Source organism: Stegastes partitus, unplaced genomic scaffold (assembly GCF_000690725.1).
Source record: "Stegastes partitus isolate 25-593 unplaced genomic scaffold, Stegastes_partitus-1.0.2 Scaffold1556, whole genome shotgun sequence".
Classification (NCBI taxonomy): domain Eukaryota; kingdom Metazoa; phylum Chordata; class Actinopteri; family Pomacentridae; genus Stegastes; species Stegastes partitus.
Window position 1 is genome coordinate 87778 of NW_007579287.1, and position 24975 is coordinate 112752.

Consider the following 24975-nt stretch of genomic DNA (forward strand, 5'->3'; position numbering starts at 1 on the left):
TGCTTTTCAGGAAGCGCGACAACAATAAAACTTGATTTTTTGAATGGAGTTCGGCGTGAGTTTTTCCAGCACGGCGGCTCAATGGAACAAAGAGCGACGAATTGGGTAATGGATTGCATTCACTCGTCCGTGCAATAAAGTTAATGCATCTAAACAATTAAAAAAGGGGCTTACCTTTCACACTTCAGCCATGCCTGGATCCCCGTTGAGTGAAGTTGAGGACAGCCGGAGCAGGTTGGCAGCAGCCTGATGTCCACAGCTGCGGACTGCTGCAGCCCACAGAGCGGCTCCAAGTTATAGGAGGAACTCACACCAGTAGGGGTGCTGTCAAGACACACAGGACCACATGGGCTATAAAGTCTGTGGAAATGGCTTTTAGAGCACGAGTTTTATTTATATGGAATAAAAGCAGCCATAATAAAAAAGTCTCAGTTTTCACATTGGTCGGAATAATAACCAAAAGTTTTTGTTTTTCTTTTAAAATAGTCTGTTTATTTGGTTTGGCCCTGTTTCTGGCGTTTATTCCTCCATTAAGCTCCGAAAGTCAGTAGCTGGTGTCAGTGTGTGACATTTTGACAATAATCTTCGTTAATGCGGATCATAGATACTGTTCAATCCTTTAAAAAATATATTTGTTACAAGCTATGATGACAAATGACACACTGAAACAGAAGAAGTTCTAATAAAATGACTTTTGAATCAGAACAATCTGTTTATTTTACGAAGAGCTTATCTATATCTGATGTCAGTATGATTTCATTGGCACAGGTGAGATGGTTTCATTGAGAAAAATGCATGACAGAAATCACTTAACAAAGCTTTGCTGCCATCTAGTGGGGGATGTGCAGCACATCCCACTGTAGGTAATGAGCACACGTTTTTTATTTAAATCAAATTAAACATATATATAGCTATAAAGAACACTAGCTTGCATTATAGACAAGATCCTATTATTTCTAAAGACACATGTTTGAACTTTTGTTTTTGTTCAATTAAAGTTAGGATCATCAGAGCTTCCATTAGGTGTTTTTTTTTTTAGCATCCACTCTCCCATTTCTTTTAAAATTTAACAGCTACAAAATGAAAAGCCCTTAAATTAAAAAATAAATGTAAAAAAAATCAGAAGTAAATTCAACATATACTTGTAATGATGTAAAATGTATATACGTATTTTTAAAAAATCAAAACTGTGTGCTGTGTTGCACAGTTGTTTTTTATTCTTTGACTTTTATTTCTGTATAATTTGGGGTACACTGTGGTGTTTTGAGTGTGTCTTCCTTTTACCACAGTACAGTCAAACAGGTTAGTTTTATCTGTAATTTTCTCCTTCAGATGATATTATCTGTGATGATTTTATTTTATTTTTTTAGCCCAGTGATAAGATAACTACTGTCATTGACTTCAAAACTACACTGAATCTCCTGACAACTTCTCCTGACAACATTTGTACAGTTTGTACAGATTTCAATCTGAATAATTACCCTTAAAAAATGCACATGGCATGACATTACCATGTAACACTGCATGCAAAAACTGAAAAGAAATAGGATTTAGGGATTCAAGGCCTTTATTGGTCACAAACACAGTCATACATGCTATAACGTGCAGTGAAATGTGTTGTGCACCTCCACACCAAAACAAAACATGGTGTGATCATGTCTGAAGGGCTAAAACAGCAAACAGACACCTGTGTTGGAATATAGGACGTACTCAATATATAACAATGCAGTGAATAAATTCAACAAGTATGTTCATATTATTACCTGAGAGCAACACCACTACATAAAGAAATCTAAGCCCCAGCCCCAACCCGAACACTTTACAGGTCATTTCACATTATACAGTGCTGGTATTTACTTATGCAAAATTACCAATACTCTGGTGTGAAAATACTGCATTACAAGTTGAAATACTTTATTCAAAACACACATGAGCAGCAAAATGTACTTAAAGTACTGAAGTAAATTACTTGAAAACACTGTTAAGTATATGTGTAGTTGAATCTGTAGCAATGGCATATTTAATAATAATGTTTTTATGCCAAGTTTCTACTCATTAAAGCTGTCAAATGTAGTGGAAAATACATCACTTTCCTTTGAAATGAAGTAAAGTGAAAGTCTAAAGTGGCACAGAATGGAAATACTCAAGTACAAGGGCCTCAAAATTGTATTACGCAGAGTACTCGAGTAAATATACTTCGTTACCGTTCACCACAATAAACACATATGAGCACCTGCAATGCACTGCTTGTTGTTTCCATTTTCTTAGCGTTGATGTAATAATCTCCCGCGCTTTAGTAATTCACTATTAGCTAATGGGAACAATGCAGTCCCTTTCCTGTGTCGATTCCATCCAATAGGAGCCGAGAGTCCACATCAGCCAACGGCGTGCGTCCGCTCAAGGCCTCTGGTCCAATGACCTGTGAGTAGAGTTGATAAAGCTAGCCAATGGGACGCGGGCAGCATTGTGTGACCGAAGCAGGGTCTGCCGGGTTCATTTCGCCGCTTCTCCACCCGGCTGGTCTTTTTGGATCTCACTGCAATGGCGGAACAGCAGCAGTTCTACCTCTTGCTGGGCAACCTGATGAGCCCTGACAACAGCGTCAGGAAACAAGCGGAGGTAAGAGCGGAAAACTTGGCTGTTTTGCCCGCTGACAAGTTGGGCGCCTGTAGAAAGCGGAGCGGCCAGGTTAGCCGGAGCTAGCCGCCTAGCTGTCCTGCCTGGCCGCGCGCAGTGAGCTCTCACGTCAGGCTCGGTAGCCCACGTGCGATGTGAAGCTGACACCGAGAACTAGTCGGCTAGCGCTGACTACCTCCACCATGTTGCGTAGTTATGTGGACATAAGACAGATCTCACAGATACGAGTCTTGTCGTGACACTGCGAGGTCGTGTGTGTGTCTGCGTGAAGCTCGGGCTGTCTAAGTGAAAGTGAAATGATCAGTTTGTCGGGTACCAATCTGAAAATCCCCCAGCTGACAGTGGAGCTAGTCATCTGTAGCACGAAGCTAAGTAGCTACAACAGTGTTGCTAGTTTTGTTAGCTAGCAGGCTAGCGCTAAACATAGTGGCTTTTTTTGAAAGATCAAACGCGGGAATTCAGGAATTAATTGTGGACAAACATGCTGCGTTATTGGGGAGCCGATAGACAGCAAAACCGCAGCGGGATTCGTTATAGATGGAGTTAGCGAGCCAGTTCATTCAAAGGGCGAGCTGTGTTGGTGGTACTTGTGCCATGGCCTTCCCTGGGTTTAACTGAAACTCAGAATAATACAACAGTTTTAAACACGCTGCTCTCTTCTCACTTTGGTTTAAATGTTACTCATGGAGCTGATTAACTCAGTTTCAGACACGTCACTACAGAGGCTCGTCTCTGGTCATCCCCTCTCACTGGATTAGTTTCTCTCAGAGGATTTGTTTGGGCTGCGTCTAGCTGGCCTATTCACTTTTTTTTTTTTTTTTACCCCCACCGTGATTAGTCTCCTGCCGCGGCAAAGCATTGTTACCACAGTTGCCCTCTTCAGCGTCCGACTTTTGGATGAGGTAGTTGAATCTTATCACACTCCCCCCCTCACCAGCAGTCAGCGTTTCTCTTTATCAAAGACAGACTGTCTGCCGCGATGCTAAGCTCATTGGAATTCATCCTTTATAGAAACTCTCCCATTCTGTCTTACACACATAATGGGAATTGATCCATCTGTAAAGGACCTAACCCCAGCTGCAGACTACAGCTGCTGAGCGTTTTGTAGGTGTCCCTAGTTAACCCTGTTTAAGACATGGCGAGAGGAAGGCGTGTCTCTAAGTTGTGTACAACCTGAACTTAAAGTTTCTTAAGTCAGTGTTTAGGGTGTTATCTGATTTCTACCCACCATAGTGTTGCCACAGTGATGCTCCTCCCTGCCCTTATTTTTTGTTATGCGAATGTGTTCGCGCCGACGACACCCACTGATGTCTGACTTTCATGCAATTGTGTTTCTCTTGAAGCTGATCTCCAGCTTTGTTTCCAGTTTCTCTCACTGCCTTTGTCTGATAACAGATGTTTGTTTACAACTGTGTCCACATGATCGTCTGATATTTTCCTTAGAGCACACACCCAAGGTTGCATCTCCATAGAGCCTCCTGTGTTTGCATTTTTTTTTTCTTTCGACTTTAATGAACCAGTTGAACAACAGCAGAGACCGAGACAAATATTAGAACAACCAGCCTTGTTCAAGTTAAATTTCCCACTTCGGGAGGAACAAATCCCATGATGTGGGAAAAGAAAAGACGGCTACTAAAGGGGAAAAAAGGGGAAATATTTATGCTGCAATAGGAACTCAGTGGTATCATTTCTTCTTCTAGTCTTGCTTTCCTACATTTTTAATCCGAAAATCTAGATATCGAGACAAGGAGTTGGTGAGTGACACCAAACTGACCAATTATTTTGGTTGCTCCCTACTTCCTCAAACATTTTTTCACACTAATAGACATTTCAGCTCAGCAGAGTGGATCAAAAAGCTTGATTAAGGAGTGTAGGATTAAAACAAAACCCCAAATCACAGACTCCCACTTCAGAGTCTAAATCATTTTTATCATAAACATGCAAAAGTCTCCCGCTTTTATGACTCAATTCATTTTTTGGCCTTAGGGGGAAAACTGATTTCCAGTCCAGGCTTTTGAAGGCTTATTTTACAGACAAATCATTAAACACCCCAGTAAAAATTAAATAGACTTTTGAATGGCGAAGATTAATGAAATTACGAGCATCGCTGAACAGTCGTCCTTGCAATTTGTCAAACCACAACATCTGCTCCGGCCTGTAATGTGCCATAGTGTGGAATTGCAGGCATGTTTAAAATGCCATTTCTCTGTGACGACTATAAAAAGGAACATGGAGCTGTCTCACTGGTAAAGGGTCCATTTTTCAAATGGCTAAAACGTTTGATTCCACTGTGCGTTCGTTTTGTCTGCAGGAGACCTATGACACCATCCCGGGCCAGAACAAGATCACATTCTTGCTGCAGGCCGTCAGAGATGCATCTGCTGCAGAGGAGGTTTGTACACTCAACGCTGACATAATTGTGGCATGACATGCTTATTTTTTTCCTCATGTGAAGCACAGGAAAACCTCAGTGGGCTCTAATGTACCGTTTGCTGAAATTTTCTCTATTTTTTCAGTTTGTTTTTAAATGTCTCCATATAGAAGTTTACCAGACCAATCAGACGGTATTATCCCCGCAAAGGTTGCATTTCCATTAACAATGAGTCTGCATTACCAGCTCACTTTAAAAAGGTGCAACTTTGACGGCATTTTAAGAATGTCATCCTGTCATCACATGCAGGCCTTCAACACAGCCCGTCATACTTTTGGCATTTGGGCACTTATGTTTACTCTGAATCCACCAGCTGCTTGGTCCCTCATGCTTCCTCTCCTTTTCTTTACCTCAAGGCTGATATTTTTAGAGTCTTGAAATGGGAGCAGGCAGAGAGGTGCTTGGTCCAGAGAGAGTGACTCTGCCTTTCTGAGATGCTGCAGGTTTTGTCTGTGTGGTTTTAGTTTTTTTGGGTGACCATTAAGATTCCAGTTCACCAAACTTCCTATACATGTTTTGGCAGCAGCAAGCATTCTGTTTGTTCTATTACACTTGTTGTTGAGTATTATGTAGATTGTAAACTGTCAAAATAGATTAGATTTTAAAAGCCAACAGTTTCGTGTCCAGTGGCTAATGTGGTTCTAGCCATAGATGTTGAGGCATCGTGTTGAAACCAGCACTTTGTCCCCTCAGGTCAAACAGATGGCGGCAGTGCTGCTGCGGCGGCTGCTGTCATCGTCCTTCGAGGAGATCTATCCAGGCCTGACCCTAGAGATGCAGACAGCCATCAAGACAGAGCTGCTGACCAGCATCCAACAGGAAACCTCGCCAAACATCCGCAAGAAGGTCTGCGACATTGCAGCCGAGCTCTCCCGCAACCTCATCGGTATGATTGCCTTCGGTTCATTTACAAAATCTTAAAATTCTTAAGATAGTAGACTATTAATTTCTTCATTATTGTATGTCCTGTGTTCTCATGGTTTATGCATAGGACTGTGATAAGTTATGAGAGGACATTATCACTTGTTACTAGGTTAGATACTGTTGTTTTTTTCGTTAGTGCTGACAGTTTAGATTGTCAAAGTAGTTTATTACTCATCAGATTAACATGAGTAATCTTTGATTCTTTATTGTAGATGATGATGGAAACAACCAGTGGCCAGAGGTGCTCAAGTTTCTGTTTGACTCTGTGAACTCTGACAATGTTGGTCTGCGAGAAGCTGCCCTGCACATATTTTGGTGAGCTCCAGTTACACCATGAAGTGAAACTACTCGTATAATCAGGTAGATGTACTGGTGGCTGACCTGACGTGTGTCTTGTCTGTCTTCTAGGAACTTCCCAGGAATCTTCGGCAACCAGCAGCAACACTACATGGAGGTTATCAAGCGTATGCTTGTTCAGTGCATGCAGGACCAGGAAAACCCCCAGGTACAGCTCTATGACTGGGAGTGCCCTGGCAGCTTAATAGTTAGCAGCACATGACTCATAACTATGATGGTTTTTATATGGGTGGGGACCTCTGCTCCCTGTCATGCACCTCTCTCTCTCTCTCTCTCTCTCTCTCTCTCAGTTTCACTATCATCTGAATCCACAATGCAGTAACAATTTTCTTTTTTTTTTTTACTTTACTTTTCCCAGATTCGTACCCTGGCAGCTCGGGCTGCAGCATCCTTTGTTCTGTCCAACGAAAGCAACACAGCTCTGCTGAAGCACTTTGCAGACCTGCTGCCTGGCATTCTGCAGGTAAGATACCAGCACCTCAGTGTCTGAATTATCTGAGCTGGCTCTGAACATTAAATCCTTTTGTACATTAGCACATCGAATTCCCACTTTTTTTTTTTTTTTTTTTGCATGATGCCTTTGTAATGGCTTTTCAGCAGTCAGAGAAAGCTGTTATGCTAGTCATTCACGGTCCATTAATTCAAGTTTAATGTTGGATTTCCCATGTGGTTTGATATGCACACATTAGCTAATGCCAGTTCAGGTCATACAGTAATGGATCTGTGTAAAGAATACCACCTGCTGAGTTACTTGGACCAACAGAGCTCTTTTGTGTGGGCCTGGATTCTCCCCTTGCTGTGTTCATGACTACATTAAACCCAGTGTAAAAGTAAATGAGGAAGCTGTCCAAAAGTGAAGGGTGGAACTTCAAAAGTACGAGCTGCCGTGCCTACTTACAGTTTGTTTTCTTTACTGAGAGGCATGTTGGGTCTTCTCATCCCTTGTTAGGCTCAGTGATGACGGTGTTTGCACTGAAGAAAAAATAAGGAAGTTGTTAAAATCGTGCACAGTCAAAGAGCAAACAGCTGACAGAAGTGATAGCTGTTGCGCAATGCAGTAATTATTCAACTTAAGTTAACATGTTTCTCACTACTAGATAGTAAGGCATCCATGTCGATCATGTTGAAATACTTGACCTCCTGAATCCTTTAGTCATGCCTCCTTTTGCAACAGTGAGTATATTGTGTCTTTGACTCATGTAGGTGGGAGGGGAGGTCACATTGCAGAAGTAGTATAGATTCAGGATTAGCAGTTTGCTATTCGCAGCACTAACCTGTGTGTGTTTTATCAGGCTGTGAATGAATCATGCTACCAGGCAGACGACTCCGTGCTCAAGTCTTTAGTGGAGATTGCAGACACAGCACCCAAATACCTGAGACCCAACCTGGAGGCGACGCTGCAGCTCTGTCTGAAGGTAAGTTCTGATTCCAAATATCACTTTACCACCGTCGATATTCACCACAAAATGAGGCCTGAAGTCTTAATGACGTGTGTTTGTCGATTGTAAAATCTATTTGCAACAACTGACCCACAAAATTGTCCTGTCTCCTCAGTTGTGTGCTGACACAAACCTGACAAATATGCAAAGGCAGTTGGCATTGGAAGTCATCGTCACCTTGTCTGAGACAGCAGCAGCCATGCTGAGGAAACACACGGCTATTGTAGCTCAAAGCGGTGAGGATTTGTTCAATATCACCTAACTGTTGTCCCACTTGTTTTAGGCCACCCAGAGAGGTTGAGTACACTAGTTTAGAAATAGTATTTGTGTTGCGTTTGCAGTGCCCCAGATGCTGGCTATGATGGTGGACCTCGAGGACGATGATGAGTGGGCCATGGCTGATGAGCTGGAGGACGATGACTTTGACAGGTATGACCTGGTGCATAACCATCAAGACAAAAAAAACAATGTCTGCTCCAAATTTGACCAGTGGGACAATCTGGGATCTGCAGGATGAAATTTCCTCCCAAGTGTTCAAATGATTTTACAAGCTTGTTTCTGAGTCATGTGTTTTGTGCCCCACCAGTAATGCTGTGGCTGGAGAGAGTGCTCTTGACAGAATCGCCTGTGGTCTGGGAGGAAAGATCATTCTGCCCATGATCAAGCAACATATCATGCAGATGCTGCAGAACCGTAAGTATCCCTCCTGATGGGTGTTTAGCTATTTAAATCGTGTGACATCAGCTCCTTCTGAGGGTCTAAAGATCCATTTTTGAAATCTTCAACATGTGTAAACTTGTGAATATTAAGTCTAGCTTTTATTATATTTTATGCAAAAACATAAATAACTGCAGGAGTTGTGAAGCACTCGCATTTAGTCACGTGAACCGTCTGTCGTTTGTTGCCAGCTGACTGGAAGTACCGCCACGCCGGGCTCATGGCGCTGTCGGCCATCGGCGAGGGCTGCCACCAGCAGATGGAGGCCATCCTCCAAGAGATCGTCAGCTTCGTGCTCCTCTTCTGCTCCGACCCTGTAAGATACAGAACAGTTGTTACAGAAATATACAGCACATGATAAATGTATAGGAGCTCAGGTGACATAACTTTGCCCTGCTGGGTTAATGGTGACATTGGAGAGCATCTTGTGACGTTACAGGACTACTGCTTGGACTGTCTTGTATGGTAGTTTGACTTCCTTTTCCCTTCCCAGCACCCCAGAGTACGCTATGCTGCCTGCAATGCTATTGGACAGATGGCCACAGACTTCGCCCCAACCTTTCAAAAGAAGTTCCACGATAAGGTACCTGAAATTAATCACTTTCTTACTTTTTGATGTCAGACAAGTAGCAGATTTCGCTTGACTCTACAGCTGATCAGATTCTGATGTGAGAGAATACCATCAAGTAGACATAGTTTACAGTTTAATAGGTACAACTGGTCAGTCTAATGCAAGAGAAGAGAAACAATGTATAGAATTACAAACGTCTGATTGTACATCCTCTTTTTTTCTTTTTTTTTCCCCTCTAGGTGATCTCAGCCCTGCTTCAGACCATGGAGGACCAGAGTAACCCTCGAGTGCAGGCACATGCTGCTGCCGCTCTCATCAACTTCACAGAGGACTGCCCCAAATCACTGCTCATCCCTTATCTGGACAGCTTGGTGCAGCACCTTCACGTCATCATGGTTGCCAAACTGCAGGAGGTACAATAAATGTTAACGCATTTCCATTTAGTATGTCTTCTTGTTGTTGGCTGTCAGGAGTCGTTAATGTGTTTTTTTTCTTTCCCCAGCTGATCCAGAAGGGTACAAAACTGGTCCTGGAGCAGGTGGTGACGTCCATCGCCTCCGTAGCCGACACTGCTGAGGAGAAGTTTGTGCCATATTACGACCTGTTCATGCCCTCGCTCAAACACATAGTAGAAAACGCTGTGCAGAAGGAGCTCCGGCTGCTTCGTGGAAAGACCATCGAGTGCATCAGTCTCATCGGTCTGGCTGTCGGCAAGGAGAAGGTAAGTCTTGAACATGATGCGAGATCTTCATTCCTTGCACATTGAGGCTTCAGACATTAACATGTTCCCTCTGTCCTGTTCCAGTTCATGCCTGACGCCTCTGCCGTCATGCAGTTGCTCCTCAAAACCCAGACAGACTTCAATGACCTGGAGGACGACGATCCTCAGGTAGGAAAACGTCACTTCGCCTAGAACCATCCAGTTCGTGACATTAGGTTTCTGTTCTGGTTTCAACCTGTCATGCTTTGTTTGTGGTTCAGATCTCGTACATGATCTCAGCCTGGGCCAGGATGTGTAAGATCCTGGGGAAAGAGTTCCAGCAGTACCTGCCTGTGGTGATGGGCCCCCTGATGAAGACTGCCTCCATCAAGCCTGAGGTGGCCCTTCTCGACAGTAAGTGACACAGGAGGGATTCTCAACAATATGCCACGGACAGTCTTGAGATATTTTGTGCATGATCTTTAAGGTGTAATTTGTCTCCTTGGAGAAAATGAACCCTAATACTTTATTTAGCTCATGTTTACTGTGACTTTACAGCACAGATTTTGTTGAATGATGTCATTTAAGTTTTAGTTAAACCACTGTCATATTTATTGACTTTTTTTAAGCACATGATGGCTGAGTGGTTGGATTCTTTATGACTATTAGCAGTGTCAACATATTATCAATCACAATTTTGTAAAATACTTGCATGTAAAATGGCAAAATTATTGCACTAATTGCAACCAACTGTTGCTGGGATTGTGCCTGTTAATACTAAAGAATGAGGAGGCACTGATGCAAAATCAAAGATACAGGATTGATCACGTCTCCTCTACAGCTCAGGACATGGAGAACATATCAGAGGATGACGGCTGGGAGTTTGTCAACCTGGGAGATCAGCAGAGTTTTGGCATTAAGACAGCCGGCCTCGAGGAGAAAGCCACTGCCTGTCAGATGCTGGTGAGTCGAGAAGCATCTTAAAGTCCAGAGAAACTGTTAAGAAAAGATCAGATAAAATGTCTGTCGATGGAAAGCATGATTTGTCCACAATTAAACTGAGATTGCCACTAGCCCTGTTACTGACACATTATATATCCCGTTTCTTTCCAGGTGTGTTATGCCAAAGAGCTAAAGGAGGGATTTGTGGAATACACGGAGCAGGTGGTGAAGCTGATGGTTCCTCTGCTCAAGTTCTACTTTCATGATGATATCCTTTTTGTTGTGAGTTTTGACGTACGCTATGATTGGCAGCCAAAACTGGCAACGACCAAGTATCGCAGATGGTAATCAGTATGTAGAATTGTTTATCATGGACTAGCTCAACTATTTCCAACAGCCAGAAGGATGATGGTATTTAAACTGAATGTCATCGCCATTTGACTGAAAATGATTAAATATTTTTGCTGTGTTTAGATGTTTAGAAGTCATTTTTGTAAAAGGCTCTTGTGATGCCAAAGTTTAACTTATGTGAAAGAAGGAGTTGGGGGGGGTTAAGATGGGGGTTTAGTATTTCCTTAACTGCCTCACGTGTGCGGGTGGCTGCTGCCGAGTCGATGCCCCTGCTGCTGGAGTGTGCCCGGGTTCGAGGACCGGAGTACCTCACCCAGATGTGGCACTTCATGTGTGACGCCCTCATCAAGGCCATCGGCACCGAGCCAGACTCCGACGTGCTGTCAGAAATCATGCATTCTTTTGCCAAGGTAATTGAATTTCGTGTTTGCTTTCCTGCTACCTGCCCCAGAGTCCAGGAATTCAGAGTTGACGGACCATAACGGCGGTAGATTGAGGTCGACTTGTACTCTCGCTATGATTGCGCATTTTCTGTCCCCCTCCCCCCAAAAATTTGAATTTTTCTAATGCTGTTGAGGAATAGAGTTGGATTTGTGCCTTGACTGAAGTGTTTTTCTGTTTAAGTGCATCGAGCTGATGGGAGACGGCTGTCTGAACAATGAGCATTTTGAGGAGCTGGGAGGAATCCTGAAAGGAAAGCTGGAGGAGCATTTTAAGAACCAGGAGCTCAGACAGGGTGAGGCTTTAAAACGACCACTGAATACGGTTTCATTTAGCGCCTGTGCAAATAAAATGAACTCGGCACAAAGGACTCTAACAGTTTTAACCTCAAAAGATTTTCCAAGAGCTGATGATGAGAAAATATTTGTACATTCATATCCTAACTCACTTTTCATTGTTTCCCAGCCAAGAGACAGGATGAGGACTATGACGAGCAAGTCGAGGAAACATTACAAGACGAGGTTAATATCTTTCACTTCTGTATAGGTTACAGCTGTTGCATTTAAACCCTTACAGATGCGCTAAACTACTGAAAATGATAATGCAAAAGTCTCCCAGCCCTCATGGAGGTTTTTCTTTTGTCCCCTTTTGTTTTTGTCAGGATGAGAATGATGTGTACATCCTGACCAAAGTCTCAGACATCCTGCACTCAGTCTTCAGCAGCTACAAAGAGAAGGTGCTGCCTTGGTTTGAACAGCTGCTGCAGCTCATCGTCCAGCTAATAGTGAGTATTTTTGTTTACAGATATTAAGCGATCACTAACCTGTTTCGTGAATTTACCAGTAACTAAGCTGTCGTCTGTTCTATACAGTGTCCCAACAGGCCATGGGCTGACAGACAGTGGGGTCTGTGCATCTTTGACGACGTGGTGGAGCACTGTAGCCCTTCCTCCTTCAAATATGCAGAGTATTTCCTTCGGCCAATGTTGCAGTCACTGTGTGACACGAGCCCTGAGGTTCGGCAGGCTGCCGCCTACGGTGTTGGCGTCATGGCTCAGTATGGAGGAGAGAACTACCGCCCTTTCTGCACAGGTATGAACTGCTTCTGGTGTCCAATGATCAGCAGTGTCTTGCTTTGAGTTGACAACCTGATGACGTCCGTTTCCTTGTTGCAGAGGCCCTCCCCCTGCTGGTCAGAGTCATTCAAGCAGCAGACTCTCGCTCAAAGGAGAACGTCAATGCTACAGAGAACTGCATCTCAGCTGTTGGAAAGGTTATGAGGTTTCGGCCAGAGTGTGTCAACGTAAATGAGATCCTCCCTCACTGGCTCAGCTGGCTACCGCTCAACGAGGACAAAGAGGAGGCCGTGCACACGTTTGACTTCCTGTGCGACCTCATTGAGAGGTAGGATGCTGCCACTTGATTTTTTATGTTAACTTATTTTTTGCCATTACTTCTTACAGTTTAAGTGTTCTCCCTGCTGACTGTCATCCTCTTTTCACAGCAACAACCCCATTGTTCTTGGGCCAGACAACGCCAACCTTCCTAAAATTTTCCTCATCATAGCCGACGGGGTCGCAAACGAATCGGTCAAGAGTGAAGACGCGTGCAGCAAACGACTCGCAAATGTCATCCGTCAAGTCCAGGTGAGCAATCACTCTGTCGCTGTAAGGAACTATATCTGGATTTGGGTCACAGCGGGGTTTGAGGACGTACGAGGAAACTACTTTCTTTTCACTTACGATTTAAAGCACTAGGTGTTCTATAGTGGCATTTCAGTCATTGTTTACGCAGTGTAGAACCTGGCACAGAAAGAGCCAAGTGTCTGTTTTTGTGGGTTTATTTTAATACAATTTGTAAAACAATCTAACTTGCTACCAAAAAACATTGTGAAGCTTCGACTGAAGGTATTTTCTGTGGCTTTCTAGACTTAAAAAGAAAGTTGCATTTGAATTTACTTGTCAAAACTTGTCACTAGTTGGTGAACGTGTTTAGAGGTTGACTTCTTTGTTGTGTCTTCCAGGTGTCGGCAGGATTATGGACGCAGTGTGTATCGACACTGAACGAGACGCAGCAGAAAGCCATACAGGACCTACTGAATACTGCCTGAGCCTGAACCCCCAGTCACCTCCCCGCTCTTTAAAAAGCCCATGAAGAAAAGTTGAGCTCCTGGATCTCCTCCATACACTCCCTCTTCTTCCTCCTGCTCTGATCTGTAGTGTGTACGGACGCCGGCCTCACCCCTATCACTACCCCCCTCCCCTCCCCAGCCCTACTATTATAATACTCCACCTACATTCAGCCGACTGGGGGAGCAGGTTGGATATTAATGACAATGGAGGACATTGGCCATCCACCTCAAAGACTTTCACCCTGCATCCAAGGAAGTGGGAATAAGTAAAGCGTCTAACAGTTATCCCTGTCCTGTCACCGCTAACATGTCTATCTGGACGTTTCGTTTCCAACCATTCCCTGATGTGTGACTTGTCTCGCCGCCGCCGCCGCCGCGCCCAGAGGGACTCATTCACCAAGTCGCCCAACACAAACTCATTGGACAGTCAGGCTCAGAGGGGCCACAGTGGGGGAAGTGGGGACAGGACATTCTAGTGGACTGAGCAATTGAACGAGGTGGAAATGCACACTGGGCGATCACTGCCTGTCTCCTGTGAATTTTTTTTTTTTCTTTTCTTTTGTATTTTTATTCTATTCTTTTCTCGTTCAGTGTTCCCAGTGTTACCTGGGGGGAAATGGCCTCTGTCTGCCACAGCTCAGAGGGTATGTTTCAAAAGTAACGGCATGTTTGTTAAGTGGCTAACTCTAGAAAATATACATAGTTAGGAAATGTACATCATCGTTATCTGGGAGAGTTAACATTGATTTAAGCAGCTTTCCTCCATAGCCTTCCAGACAGCTGTTCACGGGAAAAGGAAATGTTTTGCTGAACGGTTCGCGGCCCTGTTAGGTAGCAGTGTTAATGACAAGGGGCTCTCTGAAGAGAAGCGCAATAACATGTTGTTGGTCACGGCCACAAAGTGTGTATCAAGTCGGAGGAACATAAATTGTAGATTATTTGTTAAAGGAGTGCTACCTTACACTCGACTTTATGGTTTTGACCCTTTGCAGTCCTGCAGGTATGTGATGGAATTCCAGAAATTACCAACAATAAAATTACATTTGAGAATTCTGAGAAATTGTTTTTTTCATTTTCATTGATTTGGAAACCTAAATGGGTTTGATGTTTTAGAAGATCAAGGCCACTGTGGTATCTGGTAAAGACCCCATTTAGGATAAGCAGTCAATGCCATGAAACGGCAGTGATGGTCTCAAGAAACTTTGCATGTGTTCCAATATATTTGTACTCCAGGAAAATATCTAGTACAGAGATGATGGCTCACTTTGCACTACAGACTGCGCCGGTTAAAGTATTTTAAGCACAATATTTAACTTGGTCTGCCCTAATTGCATGCAAACTGCATGAAAAGCTATGTACTTAAAGACAAACAAGCTATTTGGAACACTGCCATGGATTCATACCTCTGGGGCTGCATACATAACAAACCAAAGGTCCCTATTCTGTCAGCTTGCAGGGTGGGACTTTCTGCACCATTACTCTTATTTAGAATACGTTTCTGATTTAATTAATCTAAGATTACATCTTGCCACTGTGTAGCATAGAGTACTTCAACAGCGTGGGAGCAAAGTCCGAGGTGAGCTGCTGTGCTCCAGCTGCAGAGACTGGAGAGTGCTGGGTGAAGACTGACACTTGGACTTGACAGAGCTGCAGGAAGCAATGGTAAAAGCCAAAATCTAATTATGTAACTGATACACAAATGGGTGTTTTTAGGATTTCATGCAGTGACTGGTGATGGACCAGAGCTAAAAGAGAATAAAGAGGAAACAACTGACCTCACTCCAAACCTCAAACATAATACTGTAAATGAAAAAATAATTTATTAGCACTGCAGATGACCTAGATATTGATCCATACAAATGCAGGAATGTGAATATTTTAAAGATATTAATCAACATTTATATGCAGGAATTTTCTTTCTGATCAGGAGCAGTGATTTTGGGAGTTTCTACCTGGTTGCTAGGCAACAGTATGCGACAAGAGTCAAGGAAGTCAGTGCGCGTTTGCTATTTTATTTTTTTCTCCATTTAGTTTGTAATAAACTACCACATTCAATGTTAATTATTGTGTTTTAAATATGCTGCTAGTCTGTTAAAAATATTTGGACAGAGCCACATTCGCAGTTTCCTGTTTACAGTCTCGGTTAGCCTTAAGCTAACAGGCGTTCCCATTACTTTAACCTGAGGCTAAACACCTTGAAGCTAACTGCTAGGAAGATGCTACATGGCGCTTTGTCACAACAGACATTAATAAAAATTTGCCTCACTTGTGCTTTTTCTGCTGTGACAAGTAAACATGTCCGTCGTTGAATTTTAAAACTTATATTTGAGCAAATTTATCTTTCTACAAAGCGTTAAATAAGCGTGTTCCCTGTGTCGAAATAAACATTTACCTCGGTTTTCTTACGAGCAAGAAAAACAAAAAAAGTATATTTACATTCAGTGTTACTCACCAAAAGCTTGAGATGGAAATATTTGCAGAAAGGTAGTTAAACTTAAAATAAATAAATAAAAATCAACGCCAACATGAGCGTGCATGTTTAGCTTGGAGTTTCCTTCATTAGTGCACGTGCTCCCCTGCGACAGATAAACAACACGTCACAGACTCACCTGAGCTGAATGAGGATCATCATGTCATTATTGGCCATGTGAAGGCTGCCTCCAGGTAAACTACCAGATGACTAAAGACACCAGCTGTTTGAACAGAGCAGCCATGCTTTATTAGGACATCTACACCAACAGAAAAGTTTAAATTAAAGCTTTCAACCAAACTCAGACAGTCATGGATCATTACCTTCTCTTCTGTAGGCGGCTGGAAATGTTTATCCCACTTTCACAAAGTCTCAAAATATACACAAGCATGTAGAAAAGCACGCACAGTGAGCACACCGAGTTGCCAGTTAATTTAAAACCTAAAACGACCGTAATCTAATGCAACTTAAACTACTGCTGATTCAATTTCATGGTCACTTCAAAGGCTGCAATTTGTGGTGGTGCAAATTGTATTGTTATGCTGAGGGTTTTCTTTCCTTTTACACCTCAGCAGTACCACAAATTACAGCCTGAGAAATAACACAGGGCTGCTGTATTAGTTTTAGCGACCTCATTAACTGGCAACTGAGCGCAGATCCACAACAAATTGCCTCCACATGGAAATGTGTTTTCTGTACATGTAGGGGAAGCAGTTGATTCACTTTAAATTTCTCTGGGGTCAGTTTAACATTGAAATTGGCAGTTTAAATCCCCAGACCAGCTGGGAACACCCGGCTAGGGACAACGAATGAGCGGCTCTTCACTGTAAGCAGGACATATTTTTTGAATTACAACACAGGGCACTGCGACGATATGTGCAAGTTTCTTTGCCAAGACCAGCTTTTCAAGATGTCAGTTTTGAGGAACATACTTTTCCCAAAGCCCGTGACACGACCCATTCAGTTTTGACTTCTAGAGTAACACTGGTGAACTTTCGCTGTCAGCTCTGATATGATTAGAAAGGCCATAATGTGGAGGAAACTTTCAGAGGCGAGGGATGGAGAAAGGGTCAAGCTACAGTTTAACAAAAAGAAAATCATGATTGCAGGCGGTCTGTCCTTGGATTTGCATGGCTGTCTGAAGTGACAGAAAACCCAGTGATTTCTGATTACACACTGATGACGAGAGCAGATTTGTGCCACACAGAGAGTCAAGATTTCATTGTAACGCTACCAGACCAGAGAGTGACGTATGTGTGTGTGTGTGTGTGCCAGTGTCATACAGTATTTACAGTGAAGAGGATGATCTGTACAAGCCGGTCACGACAGAGAGGAGAGGAAAATGTCAGACAAGAGGAGCTTCACATTAAAACACGGTGATTCAGTGTGAGTGTTTCTCACAGGACAAACAACTAGGGTCTCCAGTCTGCTTCTTCCTTTCATTCTTTTTTTATCATCCATTGCATCTTTTCCTCACAGGTAGTCCGTCTCTACTTTCATCCTTTGAGTTTGCGCCTCCGATCTACTGAAGCATGTCCACGAAAGCATCAAACTCGTCAATGTTTTTCTCGTAGACGCGGAGTTTTTCTGGCAGCGAGTCCTGCAAGATGGAGAACACAAATCAGCATTACTACCAACACTCATTTACAGTTTTACTTTAAATTCTGCACCCAGAAAAAAAGGTGTTTACTAGGTCATCTGCCATCGACTGGGAGCTGATGTGAAGTGAGAGGCTGGCCAGCTGTGGAGGGTTCTGAAACTCTCTGTAGAAGGTGCCCAGATCCATTGGCAACAAGTCGTCCTTAGAAAAAGCTGGACGCTATGAATAGAGATAAAGAGACACTGCTTGAGTTTCACAAACATTTACAGAATCTCATGCTAGGCAACAAATCCAAATGACAGTTTGCAGCAGGAAAAACAGGGTGAAGAAATGACTGTGGGTTCACTCTTGAAATGGGTCTTTATCTACAAAATTAAACTTTAAAGTAATACTTGTATACTTTGGGAAATATGTCAGCCATTTAGTTTAGCAGAAGTATTCCTCAAAAACTCAAAGTAACCGGTTAGATATGTTTGTTTTATAGTCCTTGAGGCATACATTTTCTTTTTTACTTTCTGTTTCATGCAGATGAACTTTGTCAGCAGTGAGCTCTAAAGCTGCTGGTAGGCTACTTGTTTCACCCTTCTTCTATGCTAAGCTAATATAATATTATATTTAGTGTACTCATGTTGTATCCATCTTCTCATCTAAGTCTTAGGAAGAAACAAGCAAGTGTATTTCACAAAATGTCAGGCTATTTATTAATTAATTTTAAAAAAAAGCAGTTCAGACTAAAAGTAAATGTCATAGTATTTTTATGTATTGAAATACAATGTGCTGTTTAGTGCTGTATAAAGAGCCTTGATAGAAAATGAAACAGTTTTCACGTACAAAGTCAACCATGACGAAATCATCCTGCTGTCCGGATCCCTCTGAGCCCTGAGAATGAAGACTGGCCTGCAGGGGTGACGGGCAGGGAGGAGAGTCTGGAGGCTGCACCTGAACACAAACACAGAAAATATCTCCACTGCAGAAACTATGTCAAATCATATTACTGCTATATGTAAGACTGGACTGTATCTGTCATGGATTCTGCTTTGTAAATACCATGGGATCGTTCTCCTCTGAGTCCAGGCCTCGAGGAGCAAATGCAGCAAATGGCAGATCCAGACTGGCTGCTGTTATCTACACACACAAACACACAGCTGGATTCAGTGACGCTGGGTAAAGAAAATGACAAAAATCTAAAAACCAAGCTCAAAATATTACTTACCTGTGTGCTGGGTTTATTAACAAAGGCTCCGACCTTTCTTGTGAATGCACTGAGAGACTCGACTGGGTCAGCGGGAGAAACACTCCTCCTCCCTTCATCCCTCCGTCCTTCTGCGCTCTGCGACAGGCCGTCGTCATCCCCGCTGGGAAGAGAGATCATGAGACAATCAGTTTAGTTTTCAGAATGGAAGACTTTGCTCTGAGAAAATATTCAGCAAAACTACAGCACGAAGCAGAAACTAGAAAATGTTGAGTGAGCCAGTTAAATAAATAAAGAAGTAATGTAAGGAGAGATTTACCTGCTGCTAGGTGTGTTCGGGGCGTGCTCTACTGTTATATGGGCGTCAGCTCCATGAGGAGGCTGAGCAGGAACCAATACAACCCCACCTTCCTTCCCAGCATGCAATACCTGAACAAGAAGAGCATAAACAAATAGTAAAAATTATAAATTATCCAGAGTTGAAGAGTTTGCTGCTTTTTGTCATTTGTGATGACAAACTAAATATCCTATGATTTTTGACCTGCTGGTGGACAAAACAAGGAATCTAACATCCAGAGGTGAAAGAAGTATTCAGGTCTTTTACTTTAGTAAAAGTACCAGCAATGAAAAATACTCCAAAGCAAGTAAATGTCATGCATGAGAAATCCTACCTAAGTAAAAGTTTATAAGAATTAGTAGCAGTAGTAAAAGAAGTATAAAACTTATCTCCTAAATGCAGTGGAGTGGAAGTATACAGAAGAATAAAATGGAAATACACGAGGGAAGTACAAGTACCTCAAAGTTGTACTTCAGAACAGTACTTGAGTAAATGTTGTTAGATATCATCAACTTAACCTTTAAAAAACTGTGACGGGCACATTTTTTCATCTTCTGTCTTTTGAGAAGCCAGATAATTAACTAATTCAGGAAACAGTTCAATCAAAAACGAAAATAATCTGTCATTAAGTGGGAAGTTTATCAGGCAGGTTCTGCTGTGGGTCTCCAAGTAAAATGAACTAACTGGTTTGGTGCATCACCTGGTTTGGATTTCCAGCAGGGTGACAAAGCTCAGCAGCTCCTGTTAGAGCTGGAGGCTGGTAGGATAACCTGGAAGTATACAGCTGAAGGGCAAGAGAGACAGACACACAAGAGGAAATGTTATTCACTAACCGTGTTGGAGCTTAGGTTTCATCATACACTGTGTGACAGTTCAGGCACACACTGCTGGCAGAACATCAGAGCTGTGTTGTTGAGATGGGTCAAACATTAACAGGGTTTACTACTGTGATGGGGGTGATCAAACGGATCTAGTGAACAGCGGCAAGTGAAAGCTACAGAAGTATGAAGCTCTGCACTGAACCAAGAGCTAGAAAACTACAGGTGACGAAAAAAAAAACAAAAAAACGTGATGATCACACACTAAAAAAGCAAATGTTAAGTCTGAAGGAACAGTTTCAGACTGTCTCACACACAGTCACACTTTGTCAATGGCCAGTATAGACTCACAGTGTGAGTGACAAGTCCAGGAGCCAATGGGAGCTGCAGACTGTCCAGGGGGAGGGGCTTGGACAGTTTAGAGGGAGACGGACTCAGTGTGCACACACACTGAGACAATGCAAACACACACCCACACCCACACATAGAGATAAACGTACAATAAAGAGACAACAGGAAGGAAAACAGACAAAGAGAAAAAAGAGAAAGTGAAATGAAAAACAGGTGTGAAAATGGAGAGAAGAAGTCACAGGTTAAAGAAAGAGACAGTGAAAAAGAGCGGGAGGGAGTTTCCTACCTGAGAGGGAGGGGAGGTGGAGAAGGAGGTGGTGCAGACCTCCTGGGAGTCCTGAACTCCTGCAAATGTTCCTCCATCCTCCTCATCTGGAGCTCTGCACACACACAGACATTAGAATTGAATTAATTTGTTTTTACATCCTGATTGGAAGCAGGAAAGCACAAAAGTCAAAACCAAAGGAGAAGCAACATTAGACTCTCAGACATGGAGAAGCATAAGTTTTTGGGACCTCCAGTGATGTTAAATCTTAGTATTAAGTCAACCAAGGCTAAAACTTAACTGCAGGACCATGTGTTTGGAGAATGTTTAAACCTGACTGCAGTTGTGGGTAGATAATGTTTTGTTGTTAAGATGAATGCCTGCTTTCAAAAGCTACCTGTAGTTGCAGGGCTGCCCCATGTTTGCTGGACGCTGGCTGCTGCAGGGAGGATCCACAAAGTGATCCACAATGATCCCCATGATTGGAGCCGACCTTTCAAACTGCCTGTAGAGAGCGACATTAGAGCAGTTGACGACTTTTGCTAGTTTGATGAGTCAAAACAAATCCTGAAGCAGTGAAATGTTAATATCTGCAAATATGGAAAACATTTTCATTCCACTCAGAAATCTTTAATAATACTACAACATGCTACAACAGCTGTTTCAGTTTAGACGCAGTATGTTGGTTACCTGTTAGACATGAATGCCAGGTTGGTGCGGTAGGCACATGAGAGTGTGACTGTGCCAACAGGGGTGCCAACGACACCGACACGCACTGTCTGAAAACCTGAGAAACAAACAACACACAAGAACATTAGCAAATGTAATACAGTCAGCATATTTTATTATGTATTTATCATAAGAATTAAGAGATATTTTCAGTGATTTTTTTCTGAGTATGCTGTTTTTGGTCTCATGTTACAATAAACAGTGAGGGAACAAGAAAAAGTATTCTATGATGTTTTAATTTATGTGTAAGCAATGTTTAAAAAATTAACTAATCTTTAAATATAGTAATTATTTGTGTATTTGCTTGAAGTCTGCTTTAGAGACTTTTTATGTGGCAGGCATCAGATGCCAAAGACCAATAGTAACAATAATTGCACAATATATACATATATTTAGCCCCTTTGAGTCCAATTCTAAAATATTTTTCACAATGTTTACAGTGAAACCGGTGCACACAGCCACGTGTTAACTGGATGCATGTCAACGTCTCTGTTGTTCAGGTTCAAAGTCACACGGGGCAGCACCAGTGATTTAGGACATGTCGGTCAAGGGGCACAGATACAGTTACCTTCTCCTAACCCGCTCAGCTGGACTTCCCCAAAGTAGATCCTAGAAAGAGGGGAAGCAGAAATGAGAAACATTTAAGTTCAGATGCCTACACTAGAGGTGTACTAGGAAAAACAGCAGCTGTGTTCATGCAGAGAGATGGGGAAATGTATTTTGCCAGTAATTCAATCAAACCAAGTGTTTAAGAGGACAGATCACCTGTACAATATGACATAATCGTGTCCCTGCTTTCTGGACAGCTTATAGGCGGGTGTTACTCTGGTGATGGCCAGCAGAGACTTCAGAAGGACAGACAGACGATTATATACTGTATATGACACCTTGATGTCCTTATCGCACCTGGAGCGAAGACAGAAAATACAGAGAATTAGATAGATAGATAGATAGATAGATAGATAGATAGATAGATAGATAGATAGATAGATAGATAGTTTATTACTTTTATGGACACGTCATCTCAAGAAAGAACAAAACATTGAAGTACAACTGCAGTTTTCTGACAACAGCTAACAATTTAGAAACATGGCATAAAATCAAATTGTCACTGAAATAGAGACAAAGTCGCCCATTTACACCAGCGAGCAGCTGACATTTGCTGACAGCATCGGTTCCTGTTTTCCTGAAACTACCAACTGTGATTTCATTTTTGTGCTTCTCCATTGTTTGCGTGCTATCAAAGCCGATGCTCAGTATGGGTGTCACACAGCCAAGTTTTGGCAGAGACAAGCAATGATCACAAGTGCTGCACAAGATGAAGCAATCATCACAGCATAGCACTGATGCAACTGATGCATTTACCACAGATAACGGGTTCGTGGTCCCCCAGGCTAATCTTGTAAATTCTTTAGAGCCTTACAGAGGCAAAGACACACCCACAGTCTTGACAATGTGTTATTTTTCTTGCACATTCCTTAACCTTTTGGTCACTAGAATGCCCAAAAGTCCACTCACTTTTCATTCATCTCCAGGCACCAAGTCTCTAACTCCATTGAGTCACCCTGAGAAAGGAAGGAGACAGAAACATCAGCATAGAGACGTTAAAGTGAACTCAGAGATAACTGTGTATTTACAAAATGATCTGTTTACGATTCAAAGCCTGTAAAACAATGGAGACTTTCATGCACAGGCAAAACTCTTTCATAGGTTTATGTTTCCAAACCCACACAGCATATTTAGTTGCCAACAAAGTTTAACAACCCTCTCATTGTTTATTAACCCATCTACACCTAACTGACGGACAGACTGAGCTTAACATAAAGCCACTGTGGGGTTTGATTTTTTTTATGAGATAGAGGTCATTTTACAGAAAGAGGAACTGCAGTCTACTGTCTAAGGCTGTCTGCTTCAGCGAGTATTTACCTCTGACGTCTTGAGGGAGATCTCCACACACATGGAGCGGCCGATGCCTGGAAGTTGGCCGGCCAGTGCCTTCTTGGCTTCATGGGTAACCTCTGGGATGTCTTTGATGGCCAAATTAAACTAGAAGATATATTTAACAGTCAAAATAATTAAAATCTACAGAAGCAGACTGGTAATCTATAATGATCTACAGTGAATTTTAATAGCAAACAATTAATAAAAGTTATTTTACCCAATCAGAGCCAGTAGGTGATGAGGACGAGCGAGTGCAGATCTTCTCTCCAAGGCGAGCTTGGACTATTACCTGGACAGTCTGAAAACATACACACAGTCCACAATAAATCTATCAAAATGAACAATTTTCACAGAAATAGTTTCTATTAAAATGCTCACACGTCTATCCAGGCTGACAGTAACATTGTTCATGCAAAGTTTTTAATGCTTTGAGCACCATAAATGAAAAGCTATGCTACTAAAACAAAACCTGTAGATACCACAACAGACAAGTGAGACAGATTTGTTTTTATGAGTCAATCAACGCTACAGGAGCATCACAGGCCACATTCAGATGCTCTATCAGCTGCAGAAACAAACCATCATCGCAGCTTCTTACCTTCAAGGCAAAGAACTTAATGAACTTGTCTAAGTCTTTTTTATCCTGCGGACTCAGGTCGCTGTCCATGTTGTCACGACCCTGCAATCACACAAGAAAGGCCATTAGAAAAGTCTAAATGATGATTCCAAAGAAAATATAAACGAACAGAAATTTCAGTACGTATATAAAACAAACAGAGCATCTATTACAATTTTGTCATAAGTTGTCTTTGAATTTGTAAAATCATAAAGTCAAACAGCAGTATAATGTTACATGCAAACATGTAATTCCAAATTATAATAGCTGCATTAGATTCGTTTCATGCATGTCTGCCCATGGTTGCTATTATTAACACAATAACACGTCAGCAACAAAACCCAGTCACCCAAACAAAGCTCAGATTTGACCCAAATAACAAATTTAGATCACATACATTAGGTTTTGCTATTACGGAATCGAACAGTTGCTAACTGGAAACGGTGGGTAATACAATAAGAATAAAACACTGTTTAGCATCGTTGTTTTTAGAGAACATTTTCTGTATCTCAACCATGCTAGCGAGAAGAGGGCCTCCACGTTGATATGAAATTGTCCGAATTAAATCTGGAGGTCATTTTAAACAGCAGGGAATTGACAGCCACTTTATATTCTACACTAGATGTGCTTGTATATTTAAAAGCCACATTGATGCATTTTCTTACATAATTACTTCAGGTTCGCAAAGGCGAGGCAGAGGCAACGGTTAGTGCCTCAGTGAACAACTGGCCTTAGCCCAAAGCTAACGATAGCTAGCTAGCTAAATAACGCAACACTTTAACTTCGTCACAAACCAGCAAGACTTACATTAGCTGTTCCCTTTACAACGAAGCTTCAATGAAATGCGAATCAGTTTAATAAAAACGACACGCAAAGCTGTGTTCCACAAACATTTATACGCCCAAATCAGCTGTACACATCGTCAACAGCGGCTGTGCTACTTTTCTGTTTATCTTCTCCATGTCGACGTGTTTAGATAGCAGTAGCTTCACAACGGCACTTTCGTTAATTTAATG

The 24975-nt window shown here is 42.3% G+C and overlaps 2 protein-coding genes across 3 annotated transcripts; one reads left to right on the forward strand and one right to left on the reverse strand.

The window, feature by feature from the left end:
* The first annotated feature begins 2475 nt into the window (after positions 1-2475).
* On the forward strand, positions 2476-14696 carry kpnb3 (karyopherin (importin) beta 3). Its single transcript, XM_008300526.1, has 26 exons — positions 2476-2619; positions 4949-5029; positions 5762-5954; positions 6205-6307; positions 6401-6497; positions 6708-6812; positions 7642-7764; positions 7904-8024; positions 8130-8217; positions 8375-8481; positions 8697-8821; positions 8999-9088; positions 9316-9489; positions 9579-9797; positions 9882-9965; positions 10058-10190; positions 10618-10739; positions 10890-10986; positions 11307-11479; positions 11694-11805; positions 11976-12031; positions 12172-12294; positions 12382-12601; positions 12685-12913; positions 13014-13155; positions 13533-14696. The coding sequence occupies exons 1-26, from the start codon at positions 2542-2544 to the stop codon at positions 13617-13619; spliced, it is 3282 nt and encodes a 1093-aa protein (XP_008298748.1). The 5' UTR covers positions 2476-2541; the 3' UTR covers positions 13620-14696.
* Positions 14697-16334: 1638 nt separating this feature from the next.
* Positions 16335-24931, reverse strand: atg13 (ATG13 autophagy related 13 homolog (S. cerevisiae)). Of its 2 annotated transcripts, XM_008300524.1 has the most exons (18): positions 24767-24931; positions 23942-24022; positions 23561-23641; positions 23329-23448; positions 22921-22967; positions 22168-22308; positions 21971-22011; positions 21364-21460; positions 21071-21178; positions 20695-20788; positions 20409-20507; positions 19940-20023; positions 19222-19331; positions 18924-19065; positions 18758-18835; positions 18542-18649; positions 17801-17929; positions 16335-17710 (listed from the first exon to the last, which is right to left on the reverse strand). In XM_008300524.1, exons 2-18 carry the CDS (start codon positions 24008-24010, stop codon positions 17633-17635), a joined length of 1626 nt encoding a protein of 541 aa, XP_008298746.1. In that variant the 5' UTR covers positions 24011-24022; positions 24767-24931; the 3' UTR covers positions 16335-17632. The 2 variants fall into 2 exon arrangements, with proteins under 2 accessions (XP_008298746.1, XP_008298747.1); XM_008300525.1 differs by lacking the exon at positions 20409-20507.
* Positions 24932-24975: the final 44 nt, after the last annotated feature.

Bases quoted from the DNA above. Each gene is read 5' to 3' on its own strand.
- kpnb3 (XM_008300526.1), top strand. From the start codon at position 2,542: ATGGCGGAACAGCAGCAGTTCTACCTCTTGCTGGGCAACCTGATGAGC. The intron at 12,914-13,013 runs GTAGGATGCTGC...CTCTTTTCACAG, and splicing joins CTGTGCGACCTCATTGAGAG to CAACAACCCCATTGTTCTTG. The intron at 13,156-13,532 runs GTGAGCAATCAC...TGTGTCTTCCAG, and splicing joins ATGTCATCCGTCAAGTCCAG to GTGTCGGCAGGATTATGGAC.
- atg13 (XM_008300524.1), bottom strand. From the start codon at position 24,010: ATGGACAGCGACCTGAGTCCGCAGGATAAAAAAGACTTAGACAAGTTC. The intron at 23,449-23,560 runs GTAAAATAACTT...TATATCTTCTAG, and splicing joins CACCTACTGGCTCTGATTGG to TTTAATTTGGCCATCAAAGA. The intron at 19,332-19,939 runs GTGATGCACCAA...CTTCTTGTTCAG, and splicing joins CTGCTGGAAATCCAAACCAG to GTATTGCATGCTGGGAAGGA.